General features: G+C 35.6%; 1 protein-coding gene across 6 annotated transcripts in view; it reads left to right on the top strand.

The window, feature by feature from the left end:
- Positions 1 to 15,414, top strand: part of CNOT2 (CCR4-NOT transcription complex subunit 2) — an 81,309-nt gene extending 65,895 nt beyond the window's left edge. For 5 of the 6 annotated variants that reach the window (XM_051795901.1, XM_051795895.1, XM_051795897.1 and 2 more), the window contains 8 exons: positions 1,691 to 1,815; positions 3,272 to 3,392; positions 3,504 to 3,660; positions 5,472 to 5,533; positions 5,630 to 5,679; positions 6,503 to 6,603; positions 7,182 to 7,326; positions 14,275 to 15,414. In XM_051795901.1, the coding sequence (XP_051651861.1) occupies positions 1,691 to 1,815; positions 3,272 to 3,392; positions 3,504 to 3,660; positions 5,472 to 5,533; positions 5,630 to 5,679; positions 6,503 to 6,603; positions 7,182 to 7,326; positions 14,275 to 14,361 (848 nt within the window). In that variant the 3' untranslated portion in view covers positions 14,362 to 15,414. The remainder of the gene's footprint in view (positions 1 to 1,690; positions 1,816 to 3,271; positions 3,393 to 3,503; positions 3,661 to 5,471; positions 5,534 to 5,629; positions 5,680 to 6,502; positions 6,604 to 7,181; positions 7,327 to 14,274) is intronic. The other variant, XM_051795899.1, reaches the window with a different exon arrangement.
- The last annotated feature ends 810 nt before the right edge of the window (positions 15,415 to 16,224 follow it).

The raw sequence follows: 16,224 nt of genomic DNA, 5'->3' as shown, positions 1-16,224 counted from the left end.
CATTATCAACAGAAAGTAGCCTCATGGATTTGGCATAACCAGGCCCTCTGTGTAAGATAACTGTGAGAAAGAACCAAACAAGTTAAACTTGCCTGTGCAAACACAGGGAAAAGTCACTTCCCCAAACAAAGACACTCAAAACTCAGACCAAGAGTGGAGACCTAATACAGCTTGCATGAAATTTTGTCCATTGTAGAATCATAGAATGGCTTGGTTTGGAAGGGACCTTAAAGGTCATCTAGTTCCAACTCTGAAAGAAAAGACATTATATGAAAAAATGATAGAAGGTGGGAGGGAGATCCACTTCCAGATGTACTTCCAGCATGGATCTGGAGTTCAGCGCTCGACAGCACTGCAGCATAAAAAAATCCCCTGTAATTGCTCTCATGCTTACACCATTTCCCCATTTTGGTGCTAGCATAGCCGTTTGCACAACTGTATGGTGAACCACGAAAGAAAGTTCTCTGTTTGAAGAGTTATCTTGAGCTGCTTAACGCAGGGGATGCATATGGAGGTAGAAACAATCCAGAAAAGGAGATGTGAGATGCACTGGATGCTGTCTTCCAAGACAAAAATGGAGAGCAGTTTTGGTTGTGGACAAGAAAAGAAGGTTTGAAACGGAGCAGAGACATACTTTCTTCATGCTTGGTTATTCAGGAAAATTATACTTCAAATAACTTTTAGATAGAATAAAAATATTCATTAAAGTTAATTCATTTTCTGGTTTATTTATCCAGTGGAAGACATTGTAATAACTCTGGATGAAAAGGCTGGACAGCAGAAACAAGATTAACTCAGTGTTGTTCTTTTTTTTTTAAATAAAGGAACTTTGACCTCTAACTTCAAAATAGTCATATATAGTCATCTGCTGAACCATTTTAGATCCTATACATCTACTAAGAACCTTTGAAAAATAGGCCCTAGACTTCCTTCTGTTTTCTGTTCCTCTGTTGCAGTGTTCTTTGCAACCAAATCACTGTATTACTTCTCTGTGTCTAGAAAAGTCTATTTGCTCTTGGGTGCATCATGTGGGAACTTGGTTTGGTTTGGTTTGAACTGGCATAAAGAAGAAAAAAAACAAACCACATTGCCTTTTTGCTTTTCAGTAGTAAGAATCCAAATTCCATTGTGACTGGCCTGCTCTTTTGAAATTAGGGTCAGAGCACTGAGAGTTGCAGGCTAAATGTTCTCAGTTTTCATGCTGAAAGTAGTTGTTGTTCTTACGTCACAGGCAAGTATTTAATTCGTGACATGTTCTGTTGCAAGTTAGCTGGGTGTACTTTGAGAATACATGCTTCTGAAGAGATTATGCTACAAAATTCTTCATGCAATTAGGGGATGTAGGAAAAACATATTATACTCTTAAAAGAGTACATCCTTCATCAGTGGATTTACCTGACTACAGCTTTAATAATGCCTGTAAAGATTATTTGATTATTTAGATGTGCAAAACAAGGTGGCAGTGGATGTATTTGAATTTAACCCATAGTGTTTCTCAGCTCACACTTGAATAAAAGGCTTTAGTCTAATGTGTGAGGATGTTTTGAATGAATATGCTTTGTTTTGCTTTACCTGGTTTTTTAAAAGTCATCGCTTTACAGCTTGAGCATAGTGAAAATGGACAGATCAGCAGCAGAAGTCTTTACTTAGTGGTTGTTTAATGTTATTCCTGCTTGCATTTTGATGATAGTTGGAATGGTAACAAAACCAGCAAGTGAGCAGTCCCAGGACTTTTCAATACACAATGAAGATTTTCCAGCATTACCAGGCTCCAGCTACAAAGACCCAACATCAAGTAATGATGACAATAAATCTGTAAGTAAACTCTTAATCTTCTCTGTTTTAGTCTTCATACTTCTTTTGATGATTATATCTTAAAATGGGTAGTGACTATATCTGTAATACAGGATTTTCAAATTTGCCTCTCTAAATTGGTGAGAGATTTAGCATAAGCAGCATGGAATTTCTCAGGAAGCTTTTTTGTCCAAACAGTCACTGTGACCCTGCTTGGACACCTCAAAATTTATTTTTGAGAATTGGTATATATTTCTCAAGTTTGCAATTCATAATTTCTTTTTCTGTCAGTTGCAGCTCATTTTTTGCTGTTGATGCCTCTCATCAGTAGTAGTAATTTACACATTATAACTTCTTTCTTCAAATTTGTCAAATCTTTTGCAAGTTAGGTGGTACAATATCAATTCAAGGTAAAATTCTTATATGCAGATGTGAAATCAAAGGGAACAAGCTCTTTTAATAGAGATCATTCATGGCTATATTGTAGACTAGTGGGATATATTGTATCTTAAGTAATGGTATAATTATAATGAGTTAGGTGTGTAGCTTAGTTCTTAAAATTATGGGCTTTTCTTCATTGTTTGAAAGATTTGTAATAAAAATTGCTATTTTATTGTAAATGAAACATGAACAAAATGTGGATGACAGAGGACAGTTTTTCCACAGTTTTTGACAAAATGTTCTAGTTTCTGATTGTTTCATTCTAATTTCAAAAAATGTGTTAATGAGGGTGGCATAAATACTGATGAATAAATAGTAGACGTGACTAATAACTCATGTGAGAACTAAAAAATGCAACTGTTCAAAAAAAGGGGCAGTAAGAAGCCCGGGCCCCAAATGTTGTGGCCAATTTTGTTGTGAGGAAGATGTTCTGATACAGTTAGCATTGAGTACAGTAAGGAGAGAGGGAGTAAATGCGATTGTGTGACTGTAAACTTGTTCTAAAGATTAATAAAGAGTGAGAAATAATGGATATGGCAGATTCTTTTGTCAGCATTTGAGTACCTAGAGCACAGTCAGTTTTCTTGCCAGACACAGTGTTTACATGTCTTTCCTGATAGTTGCAAATATGCTTACTGTATGTTGCTTGCACCTGAAATTGGCTTATTATCTGTTGCTATGTCATGGAGTGTTATGAAGGAAGACTGGGGGGAAAAGTACACGATGTGGGTGAGTCCAAAAGAAACTCTAGTCACAGGCACTTGGGAGACCCAAATCAGGTGTAAAATACTTCCTTATCCTTTTAAGCTGCAAACTCTTAACCTGTTAATAGCACTTACTGTATGGTGGGTATGCTTTAGGAAGTGCTAAACACTACATAAGGTTTGTCAGCAGAACTCAAGAGCTTCAGCTTGGAGCCATTTATTAGAGTGACCTGAGGTACTGGCTTAGAGTGCTTGACTGAAAGATATGATCTGTGAGGTTTTGCATTTTGGTTTGTTTTCATCATACCAACTCTGCAAATTATTTTTAATAGAATTTGAGTACATCAGGCAAAACATCATCCAGCACAGATGGGCCCAAGTTTCCTGGAGATAAAAGTTCAACTACGCAAAACAACAACCAGCAGAAAAAAGGGATCCAGGTGTTACCTGATGGTACGTGTCATTCCACTTTTTCTGCTTTAAAAGTTTTGACAGTCTTTTAGATCCCCTTGTCGATTTCTCCACTTCTTAAAAGGAGAAAATTAATTTGTTCTTCTTGCCCAGGTCGGGTTACCAACATTCCTCAAGGGATGGTGACGGACCAGTTTGGAATGATTGGCTTGTTAACATTCATCAGGGCAGCAGAAACAGATCCAGGAATGGTACATCTTGCATTAGGAAGTGATTTAACAACACTAGGTCTCAATCTGAACTCTCCTGAGTAAGTTTCTGGTTTTTAATACTGCCTTCAGTTTTGGTTTTGTTATGCTGTCATTCATAGTACATTCACTTAGCTCACTTGACTATCAAACCCACAAGGTATTTTGCCAAATAAAATTTGAAAATGTAATGATGGTAAAATAAAATTTTTGTAAAGAAGAGAATTGTGCTTCAAGGCATGCTGAAATCCTGTTATGCAAGCTTTCTATAAACCTAATGGCTTTGCTTATTCTCCTAACTTCTTTAGGACTTTCTTCAAGGAATTGACAGCATATTGTTTATAAATGTCATGTATACATTACTTTTCAAATATTAATATATCCTGGGGATATCTACACTTAATTCTCAGCAATCCAGGGGATAAATTTGATTTAGTGTAATAATGAACAGAGCACGTGCAGTGTTACACTGCACAGAAGATAAATGTAAATGAAAATGTAGTTTTATAGTTAACTTCTAGTTAGTCAGTTCACCTAGGTGAACTAGTTTAGTCATCTAGGTTTGCTATAGAGGCAGTGGGGAGAAAAGCAGTTAGTGACTGCACTAATGGTAAGAGAAGTGCATAAGACAGGTGAGATGAATAACCAACCAACCCAGGGTGCCTCTCTTTCTCCACTAGTTACAGAAGGAACTTAGTGCAGTTTGAACAAGACTGGTGTCTTCTAGGAACTGTAATTGTGAGAGAAATTTAATTTCTGGTGCTCTGACTTTCAGCTGACAGTCTCACACCATTGTATTCCAGCAGAGATTTACATAGCATTAGCCTTATAGACAGAGTAATATACGTATTTTAAGGTTTGCACATACTGTATTAAAAAAACAAAGACCAGACACCATACGTGCCCAGTTTCCATCTTTCACAAATTTATATGGAGCTGCATATAATCATGGAAACTTAATGAATGTGGATATAAAGCACAGGAGAAATAGTTCTTTATTTTTTAGCAACTGTGCTGTAAATAGCTGGATTTTTAACATTCTTAATATCTAATTACTGTATAGCATATTTAGGTTCTTGAATGGAGAGCATAGAGTTAATGTTTAATCCAGACAGTTCTGTATTATAAGTTGGTTTTACTTTGTGCTACAGAAAAGCTTTGCAAACAGCCCATGCAGTCCTCCGTGTCTGGCCTGCCATCTTGCCTTATGTTAAACGTTCTTTGCTCTGTGAATTGTTGTTTGAAAAACTAAAAACAGTTCACATATGAAAAGACAAATTTTTCTGCCCTGTGAGGTACTTATGATGGTAAAAAATACCTGTCTGACTTGGAAACACAACAAAATAAGTGTGCTTTTGGAAACAAAATTTAAGAATTCTGTGTGTATTTCTAGTGGTTTAAATTAACTCTCTAATTCCTGTTCAGAAGAAGAGTAAAATCTTTACTGGTTAGTTTTAAAAAAACAACCTTCCAATATGAGCTTCTCCTCCCCTTTGAAACCATAGGCTAATAAATCAGAACACACCAGGCTTGTGACAGCTGCTCCTAGTCAAATTGAAACCCTGTATAATATTGGATACCTGAAAAAGGGATCTCTGACACTTAAGTTTCCTAAGAAGGAAAGATAAAGGAAATCTTGACCCTGTAGTTTCCCATGGCAGTTTAAATGCAACCTTACTCTGAATATTAAAAAGAAAATTAATAAATATAACTGTTTTAGGAAATTTTCCTCCTTTTTTTCTCACCCCAGCTAGTGATTTGGTTGTGTGATAGTTTTTAGGTTTTCAGGGTTGTTTATGGAGCCTTTTTTTTTTTTTAAGTTGGTTGTTTTGGGGTTTAATTTTTATAAATTTATGCTTTTCTTTTTCTTCAGAAATCTTTATCCCAAATTTGCATCCCCCTGGGCATCATCACCTTGTCGACCTCAAGACATAGGTAAGAGAGAAATAACTATTTAAATCAGAATTAATATTTGCAAACTACATTCATTTACATGTCTTAATAGTTGCATCAATTCCGATTCTTTTTTAGACTTCCATGTTCCATCTGAATACTTAACTAACATTCACATTAGGGATAAGGTGAGTACATGTGTCTATGTGTGTGTATGTGTGCATTTTTTGTTACTTTATTACCAGAAATTTTCTAAATTTTCTTTCAGAGAGGTAATGTTTGAAATCAGTGCATTTTATGGATCTCCTCAGTCTTTCTAGGAGCAGTGGTGTGTTAACAGGCTGATTGGACACATCAAGCACCCATTATACCTTACAAAAAGAGAATGGGCATGCAAAAGAATAGCAAAAGAGCACAGTATGTTTTTAAGAGTTTGCCCTTCTCCCGAAGGTTAGGATTCTTACAGTGTTATTCAAATGCCAAATTAATTAAATGGAGATATTTCTTCTTGAGATGAGTTCAAAATTGTGGTTCTCACATTTATCTGTTCATTCTGTATCTACATGAATAGGGATTTTTTGATATATATTTTCTTTCAACTGTTGTGGTTCCCTAAGAGGGATCATTGAAAAATAGTGAAAGAAGTTTTAGTAATATTGCTTAATAGAGTGTGAAGTGAGCAAATACATGCAGAAGTTGTTCTGTTGGGTTTTTTCAAACAAAATAAGTAGGTGAGGATACACACATACAGGGAGAAAATTCTGTCTTGCTGATTTGTTACATCTGTTTATTTTTCTGTTGTATCCTTTAAGTTGGAAAGGTTAACTAAAAGTGAAGAAAAATTGATTGTTTTAGTAATTATTACTCTTGTTATATTAGAGTATCATTTTCAACACACTTAGGATGGAAGCACATTCTGGATGTATCCTTGTGTTATTTAAGTGGGATAGTATGTTTTAAAACATTTATCTATTGTGATTTTTCATCCTCATTTTCTTCAATCTTTTGCAGCTGGCTGCAATAAAACTTGGCCGATATGGAGAAGATCTCCTGTTTTATCTCTATTACATGAATGGAGGAGATGTATTACAGCTATTAGCAGCAGTAGAGCTGTACGTTCAAACTATTTTGTCAGTCTTATATGAGTTAATCTATTGCAGTAATGAAGTAGTAGATGTAAAAAAAAAAAAAAAAAAAAAAAAAATCACACCCCAACAAGTTAGACATTGAAAGAAAGAAGCTTAGTCATCTTGAACTGGAAACCTTTTTTTTAAAATACCTCCTCCGACCTTGTTTTCATATGGGTTTTTTTCATTCAGATAGTGGAAATCAAAAGCCTGTCCCATGTATTTTGCATTATGAAGCACTGTGAAAAAATGGCAAGTGCCAATCATTATTAAATGTGTAACTTACCTATCTTCAGCAAAACAAAAACCAGTAGATACTCCTAAAAAGAGTTTGTTGTTTGAAACTATCAGACTTCTTAAAGTTTCATATGTGTTTAGTTTGAGGTGTAATAATTTTATGGAAGAGGTATGAAATCACAGGTATAATAACAACGTCATAGAAATCTTGTATTGGATTTGAATGCAATGCACAATATTGATTGAAACCTTTAAAATTAGTTTATTATGTCAATTTCAGATAACTAACACTAAAAATTATTTTTCCTTCCTATTGAAAATGAAAGATTTAACCGAGATTGGAGATACCACAAAGAAGAACGAGTATGGATCACCAGGGCACCGGGCATGGAGCCAACAATGAAAACCAATACGTACGAGAGGGGAACATATTACTTCTTTGACTGTCTTAACTGGAGGAAAGTAGCTAAGGTATCTCTTTTCCCTTGTGCAGATGTTTTAAATCTGTCAACCATGTATTTTTAGAAAGACAAAACACAACTTTCTCCACAAAAATCTCAAACTTTTTAACTTCCTGTTGTTCATGATCCTAATATCTGATGTGTGAGGGAATAAAGGTTGCCTAAAACACTGGCTTGCTTGTGCAAAATAAGAAGCTGTCTCTCTTTTTTTTCCAGTTTTCTTTGGGAGGTAGAAGGACATAGAACCTCTCTTATGAGTTTTGTTACAATTGAAAGCTTTTTCCATGTACACAGTTATAGAATGGAAAGCATTATTTGGCATTTTAAAAATTGTGCTTATGAACACTTTATTATTGCTTTGGAAATTTAAATAGGATGCTACCACACCTTACTTTGGAATTAATAATGGATGTAGAACAGGTGTGGGAAACGTTTTTTTTTGTTTTTGGGTGCTGTCTCTCCTTGACCATACTTCAGGACGTCCATGCTGTTGTCTAACATCAGAGTTCTTTGAAATAATAACTTCTTTTAAGGGGGAGGCATATTTTCATGATGCTTGTTTTCTATATTGTAGACCAAAGCATTAAAAAAATCAGAAAGCTACAGCTTTTTCCATTCCCAGCTCTCATAATCTATTTATCCCATTCTGTCCATGAATATTCTCAGTAATGTTCTGTGTCAGACCATCTGTAGGTACAGTATCACATCTAACAGATCAGATCAGACCAACTCAACAGATGTAATTCCAGCATGTTGGAACTATATTCTGTGGTTCCACATGCTTAGGTATTTCATAAAATCAGAAATCTTTTCACCTGCAGCATAACTTATGAATTGTTTGCTGAAAAGCTGTGAACAAGTTGTATTTATACACTTGGAGATTATGAAACATTGCTTTAAATAGTTACATATATGTGTTGATGTGTTTTTAAACATCTGTTTTAAAGAGAATAAAGTTGAGTGTTCTTCTCTCTGTGTATTTGCCATCATCTTGACATTAACTAGATATAATTCAATTTTTTTCTCTCCCCCCCCCCCCAAATTTGTTTAGTTTGTGCAAGCTCCCCTCAGAAATCAACATTTTTAGTTGCTCTAAAGGATATGGGAGGTTCTTCAGTCCAATTGCATGTGTGACTCCTTGTCTCTTCTGCCTTTCTGCTGCCATAAGAAAACCTTTGTAACTGAAGATTTTAATGGCAAGCCCTAGCTGTATGTTTTTTTTAAGTGCAAGGTAATTCCAAAACTTTTAAGCAAAAGCATCACTCCCCTCAAACGAAAACACGAACAAAATGAAAGTTTTTGTTTCTACTCAAATTGTTATTTGATGCTTGGTATACTTCCTTAGGTTCCCCAAGATGCTATTTAAAGCTATTTTATTATTACATAAGATCATCAGAGGGGAAGTAATTACCTTTTGAAAGGATAGCTTTCTTTTTTGGAGTCACCTGAATATATTCCACTTATTTATGAGCATTAAGAGCCTCATGTAGGTTCATATATCAATGGAATTGCGTTTTTAGCCTGCATGGAAACACAACATTTCTTTTACTAGGAGGAAGTGGTGCCCATTGTATAAGAAAAGTAACCTTTTCAGTGTCTGTTCTTTTCCTGCCTGTTCTAAATGTATAAATCTGCTACTTGATGCTTTAGCATTACTTTTGAAGATAGTATTGTCTCTATTTGGAATCCCGAGTGCTGTGCTGAATCTCAGCATCCAGTCCTTAAGTGATGCACACTACATCCTTCTTTTAGCATTCCTGGAGACACTGTGCTGAAAGAGAGATGGGAATCACTGCTGTTCTATGAATGGTTTTCCCCAAGGTCTACATAGTTTCTCTTCTCTTTATTTGCATGCTGAAAATAATTCCCCCGACATCAAGAAGCTGTTGATAGCTAGTAAGGCAGAGAGAGAATTTTCTAAAATTTTGCACCTGCAGTGGTAATTTAACAAGGAACATGATTATTTTATTTATTCCACCCCCAATGTCCATAGGATGCAATAATGTCTTTTCTTTTAGGCTGGCATATTCCTTAATGTAAAAATTTGAACTGGAATATTATTTTGAAATTTTTATTTAACTTTGATTTGTTTTGCACGTGATTATGTGCAAAATACAGCAGACAGATTGAGTATTGATCACAGGAAGGCAGAGAATGATTTTGGGAAAATTGTGGGGTTTTGTTACATGGAAAAGGAATTGCATACTAGAAGTAATTCTGTGACATTTCCATCTGTGATAAATAAATAAGAACTTAGATGTACGTCAAGTGTGATATTAACGTTCAGTGGTAATTTTGTTACCTCTGGTATTAATTTCTGGAATTTGAAGAAGACTAATGTAGATTACCATAACGAGAACAGCAGTATTTAATAACTGTGTTGCTTTGAATACAAAGAAAAGTATGGCTAAGTAATTTTTTTCTAACAAACACAGGAGTAATTAATAAATGTTTCAGGAAGTGAAACCTATAAGGAGCTGGAGAAGAAAAAAAGAATTATGATAAATTGCAGTCTCTTACTGTAACTGTTATTAGTGAAGGCTGGGAATATCGGTTCCTTAGAAGTCCACCATAGTACTTACTGCTTAGGAGTTCCATTAGTCCTTTGAAGCAGTCAGACAGGAATAATTTCTGGTAAATTCTGTCTCTTTTTTGTGCATGTTCAATTGTTTTTCAAGGTGCTTTATAAATTTGTCTGTTGTTCCAGTGTATATGCTCAAATATAGGGCAGCACATTTTCTAATGTATTGTACTTGGCAGACATTGCTTGCAGACATTTGCAGACCTGCATTATGAGCTTATGTATTTATTGTCCCCATTTTAAATTACGGTGCAGTATGATAGATACAGTGAAATACAGCCGTTTAGATAATGTGACTAAATTGTAGGACTAAGTTTGTAAAATCATAACCCACTCATGATTTAATAGATTTTTTGATAGTGTCCTACATTGATTTAACAAAAGTAAAGAAGGACGAACGAATTCTTTCAAGAAAACATCAAATATATTTATCTTTTTTATTAAACTATAGGCTCTATTTTTATATACCTAGTCGATAATAAACTGAAGAAGGAAATGCAGTAAAGTAGCTGAGTAATAAGAATTCCTAAACTGTTAGGAAATAAAATCAAATGGATTCTGTTTTGACATATTGGTATTAAATAGTGAAGAAAAAATAAATGACAATAAACTTCAAATTCACCTTAAATGCAAACTAAAATGCAGGAGAATCTGATTATAGATATGTCTGTATATGGTTTTCATCCTAGGGCACATGGAAACATCCTAGGGCACATGGGCACTGAGGTTAAAGACACTGATTTTTTCACTTAGGTTGTGGCTATAGTTTGCTGCTGTTGAGGAGATATGAGAAGGGAAGTAGGTATGACACCAGAAGTGCTTTCGACAATTGCACATTTACTGAAATCCTGATTTAAGTTGTCTGAAGTAAGCTATCTAGAGTTTCTCCTTCTTGCTTTTCAGTAAGGAGACTTGATCTGTTTAAGGAGCAAAATTATAAGACCTTTTTACTTTGATTTTATAGTTACAGAACATGGAATCTTTATGGGACAGAAAGTTCAGAAAGTTAGATTTGCAAGTGTTTATTTACTTGTCAGGGTTGCTGTCTATGTTAAATTACTCCTTATCCTCTTAAGATCAATATTAATTGAAGTAGTTTCATAATTACTAGAAAATTAATTTCTTATTCTAATAGAGATGTGCCATAGCATTTCAGTTCAGCCCCTAATTTTAATTAGAGTCTTTGCATCCATCTTTAAGTCAGTATAAATGCTACTTTTAAGTTGCATTTGGAATTCTTGAGCTAGCTGTGAGATTTCTACCCTCTGCTCTGATGGATTTACACAGTCCAGAATATTTATCCTCAGGGACACTACCTATTCTGCTAACTTTTTTGTTTTGTTGTACTCTATTAATGCTTAAGATCATTCTAAGCAATCCTCTTCTGTCTTAAGTATCCTGTTTGTACATGTGCGGGCTGATGTAACTTTACCATCAAAGCAAGTTCCTAGGATGATGTGAGAGGTGGTTATTTTCTTTGCATAGAACAATTTATTTAGTGTCACACGTGTGCTATAAGTTTTCACACACATTTAGTATTTATTATTCCTGGTTAATAAACACTATCTAAGTTTTAATAATTACCTCTGTGTGGAAAATAAAACAATTTAACGCATTTATCAATGGATAAATGGATTTTTTTTACGTTTTGTTTGTATCTGTTTATATTAAAACGTATCTGCTGTTGACATCCTGAACGACAGTGGCAAAAACAAAACCATAAAGTATACCTGTAATAAAAGTATTTTCCTATATGTAATAAATAATTGCCTTTTAGTTTTCAAAAATTCTCGGTCAATGAGTTCTCTTTTTTGTTTTGTCAAATAAAACTTTAGGTGTTCTTACACACTGCTGAATATTGAATTTGAGAATTGCTGATACTGCAGTGCAAATCAAAAAGGGTGTTTTAAGCCTGTTTATTTTAGCAATCGATGACAGTTTGAAGTGTGAACTCACATGCTTCTAAAGAAAATTTGGTAGGGAATCATACTCCTCCTTCTGAATGAGGGACATCAATCTGTGGGACAAAGGATTGCTCAAGCTACTGAGCATTTATTCCACACCCACCTTGCTTGCAGCTACCACTGCCAATAGAGGCTCACAACAGCTTTGGATTTGGAAAACCCTTCTTTAGGATACTGATACTTACTATATCTTACTAGTCTCATTAGCAGTTTTGCATGGGTAATTTTGAAGGCATTTCAGACAGAGCTTGTGGAGGTTCAGTTATCTGATTGAAGCTGACCATAGATTGATAGTAATCTGTAGGCCTTTCCATGATTATGTGCAAGATAGAAACTTTGACAACTGTGAATGGGAGAGAAAGCTTGAGTAGTATCTTTTCTATTATAAAATGGCTGCAGAATTACTGAAGATCATAGAATCACAGAATAGTTTGGATTGGAAGGGACCTTAAAGTTCCAACCCCTCTGCTGTGGGCAGGGACACTTTCCACTAGACCAGGTTACTCAGAGCCTCATCCAACCTGGCTTTGAACACTTCCAGGGATGGGACGTCCACAACCTGTATGAACAACCTGTTCTAGTGCCTCACCACCTTTACAGTAAAGAATTTATTCCTAATAGCTAATCTAAATCCTACCATTCTTGATCTTAATGCCATTCCCCTTTCTCCTATACCTACATGCCCATGCAAAAAGTCTCTCTCCAGCCTTCCTGTTGGCCCCATAAGATCCACACAACCTATTCTAGCCCAGCCTAATCTAGGCTATCTAGCCTTTGACGCTAAAATACATACACAGATTTCTACACCTTCATCTTGCTTCTGACCCAAGGAGGGAGCAGGCATCTATTCAGTCTCAGCACATGTATGTATCTGCACAAAAAGAGAACACACACAATGTGGCATGCAGTTTTAATTAGGAATGCCAAAAGCAATGCACTTCTGTATATATTACCTAAAAGGTTAAAAAAACCCAAACCCATCACCCAAATAAATAAATAAATAACTCCAAAAAAACCCAACCAAACAAAAAACCCCTAAAAACTTTTTGGAGTAGAGAGCAGGGAACCAACATTTCAGTGCAGATGGTTGTAACCTTACATAGATATTGCTATGGTTTTCCAGTTTTAGGGACAGTATTCTCAAGGGAATACAGAATGCTTCACATTTACCTCCACTTTCTTTTTCTACCATGCTGAATGTTCTTTTTATGCTAAATGGACCTTGTCTGCGAGTTGGAGTTTCTAGATTTTATTTCTGTTGTTGAATTGACTTGGTCCTTAATTTAATTTGTACTGAAATATTATACTATTTAATCACTTCAGAGAGTGTTCTAAAATAATCTGTCATTACTCTCAGTATTTTCATCTGTATATAAAAATAGTGGGGCAAGTTTGCTCTGCAGATAGAGATGATATCCTGCTGAGATTCTCCACCGATTTAGGCAAAATAAATTAACTGCGCATGTCCAAGGTAACTTTTGTTGAATTACCAAGCACTACCATTAAAGAGCAGTTCTGAAATTTCTGCTTACCCTATTTCTTGAATGAAAATGAAATAGAGATGAGACATAATTACGCTGCTGAAAGTATCTGAAAAATACAAGACTTCAGGTTTGCTGAGTCCGGAGCTTAGATATGAGTATGAAACATGGTGAAATATTTTGATAAATTCTGGCTTAAGTAGGTCTCAGTACTTTGTGTCTATAACATTTTAGATAGTGTTCCCAAAGGAGAAACTTAGCTAGTTTAACTCACGATTTCACAGAATTACAGAACCATTTAGGTTGGAAAAGACCTCTTTGAATCAAATCCAACCTTTGACTGATCACCACTATGTCAGCTAGACCATGGCACATGCAGTTGTTTCTTGAGCACCTTTAGGGGTGGTGACTCCACCACCTCCATGGGCAATCCATTCCAGTGCTTAACATCCCTTTCCCAATATCCAACCTGAACCATCCCTGGCACAGCTTGAGGCCATTTGGTCTGGTAGTATGACACAAACTATTCCTAAACTTCAGTTCATCCAAACTAAGCCTCTGTACTCCTGATATGTGGAAAGACAGAAGCTTTTGTTCATAATTCAGCTCATGCTGTAATTGCGTATTTGTGTTTTGTGTCTGTGCATATATAAAATTGTTTGAGATCATAACAAGGGTTTTGAGGGTCATGCAGCATTAAAAGAATAGGAGAGCCTACGTGTTGCAGGTATAATGGCTTAGGATAGTTATAATTGACTGCTTTTTTCTACTTAAAATATGGAATCCAAGATAGCAAAATCATGTGTTTCTACCTTAGGATAAGTTAGTGCTTGATCTCCTCTGTATTTGTGCTTTTCAATGGCTGGTAGAAAGACCAGGTCTCAACAAGTAAATGATATGTCATTTGGTTTTGTCTTTTTTTTTAACTGTAGGAGTTCCATCTGGAATATGACAAACTAGAAGAAAGGCCTCATCTGCCATCAACCTTCAACTACAACCCTGCTCAGCAAGCCTTCTAAAGACTTCCCTTTTCTTGGGGTATGGCTGTCTCAGCACAATACTCAACATAACTGCAGAACTGATGTGGCTCAGGCATCCTGGTTTTAATTCCTTGAGGATCTGGCAATTGGCTCATGCGAAGGGTCACCATTTGAGGTCCTGCCTTACTAATTATGTGCTGCCCAACAACTAAATTTGTAATTGTTTTTCTTTAGTTTGAGCAGGGTCTGAATTTTTGTTTTTGTTTTCTTTTTTGCCAGCAGACAAGCTTGGGTCTGTAAAGACAAGCGAGTACACTGACAAAAGTTTACCACTTAGTTTTCCAAAATGTAAAAACAAAAAAAAAGAAAAAAGACAAAAAATTAGACAACAAAATTTGCATTGTTCATTGTAGCACTATTGGTAATAAAAACTGTTTGTGCATTTTTATGTGAAGATCCTTCTCGTATTTCATTTGGAAAGATGAGCAAGGTTTGCTTCCTTTATTTTACTTCCCCTTCTGTTTTTGAAAGGCAGTTTTCGCCAAGCTTAATGCAAGAATATCTGACTGTTTAGAAGAACGATATTGCCACAGTCTCTGGTTAGTTTCCAGAGTTGTGTATTACTGAGCTTCATCTTTCCAGAATGAGCAAAACACTGTCCAGTCTTTGTTACGATTTTGTAATAAATGTGTACATTTTTTTTAAATTTTTGGACATCACATGAATAAAGGTATGTATGTACGAATGTGTATATATTATATATATGACATCTATTTTGGAAAATGTTTGCCCTGCTGTACCTCATTTTTAGGAGGTGTGCATGGATGCAATATATGAAAACGGGACATTCTGGAACTGCTGGTCAGGGGACTACTTTGTCGCCCTGTGCACTAAAGGGCCAGATTTTCAGCAGCCAAGGACATCCATACCCAAGTGAATGTGATGGGACTTAAAGAAGTGAACTGAGACAATTCACTCTGGCTGTTTGAACAGCAGCGTTTCATAGGAAGAGAAAAAAAAAAGATCAATCTTGTATTTTCTGACCACATAAAGGCTTCTTCTCTTTGTAATAAAGTAGAAAAGCTCTCCTCACTGCAGTGTTGACTTTGATTTGAGATTGTGAAATTATTTCTTCAACAATGAAAAATGGAAAAAAAAGTTGAAGTATTAAAACTATGAAACTGTACAGTGGTTAAGACACTTGAAGAGTCTTTTTGCTGCTGACAAGTAAATTTATGAGAGTTTTATATTCTTTTCCACAGCCAAAAAGTTTGGTTAACTTTCGTTTCAGATCCCTTCTCTATAATAGCAAATAATTTTTCGAAAGACGGGTGGGGTACCATGTCAAGTGATAGAAAGATGCTTCAAGAATTCGTCACAGAAAGAACACTTGGAAGAAGCTGGGGTTAGAACTGAGCTCAGCTTAGTTCCATGTTGGTGTTTTCGCACTTAAAACAGAAATACATTTCATTTGATGTTCACCGCTACTTGAACTTCCAGATGCTAACAAACATGAATATACATTTGTTCTGAAAATTCTGACTGTTCTCTAGAGCAGAGCAAGAAAGACCTGAACTGTTTGGATAGTTTTCTTTTTCTAGATATGATTGCCATTTCTGGTTGAGTTGCCTCTGACCGTGCAGACCATTTCAAAATACCTGAAATTACCAAAGCAAGAAAAGACACGTCAATGAATCGTGGGGGTTTGTCTTTACGTTTTGACCCATTTTTCTATGTAGTGCAGAAGCAGCTTGTTGGCATGTGTTGAATTATGCTTGGAAGTTGGACCATTAATGGCCTCGCTGTGGTTCTGTGTCAGGTGTATGGCATTTTAAATTCTGCACTTTTTCTAATCTCTATTTTAAGATGGTAGACATAAAAATATAAGCCTGTTGATTTTAT

The sequence above is a fragment of the Manacus candei genome, unplaced genomic scaffold, assembly GCF_025592945.1.
Source record: "Manacus candei isolate 608988 ecotype Guabito, Panama unplaced genomic scaffold, ASM2559294v1 h1tg000043l, whole genome shotgun sequence".
NCBI classification, from domain to species: domain Eukaryota; kingdom Metazoa; phylum Chordata; class Aves; order Passeriformes; family Pipridae; genus Manacus; species Manacus candei.
This window is presented reverse-complemented; position numbering and strand designations above follow the sequence as displayed.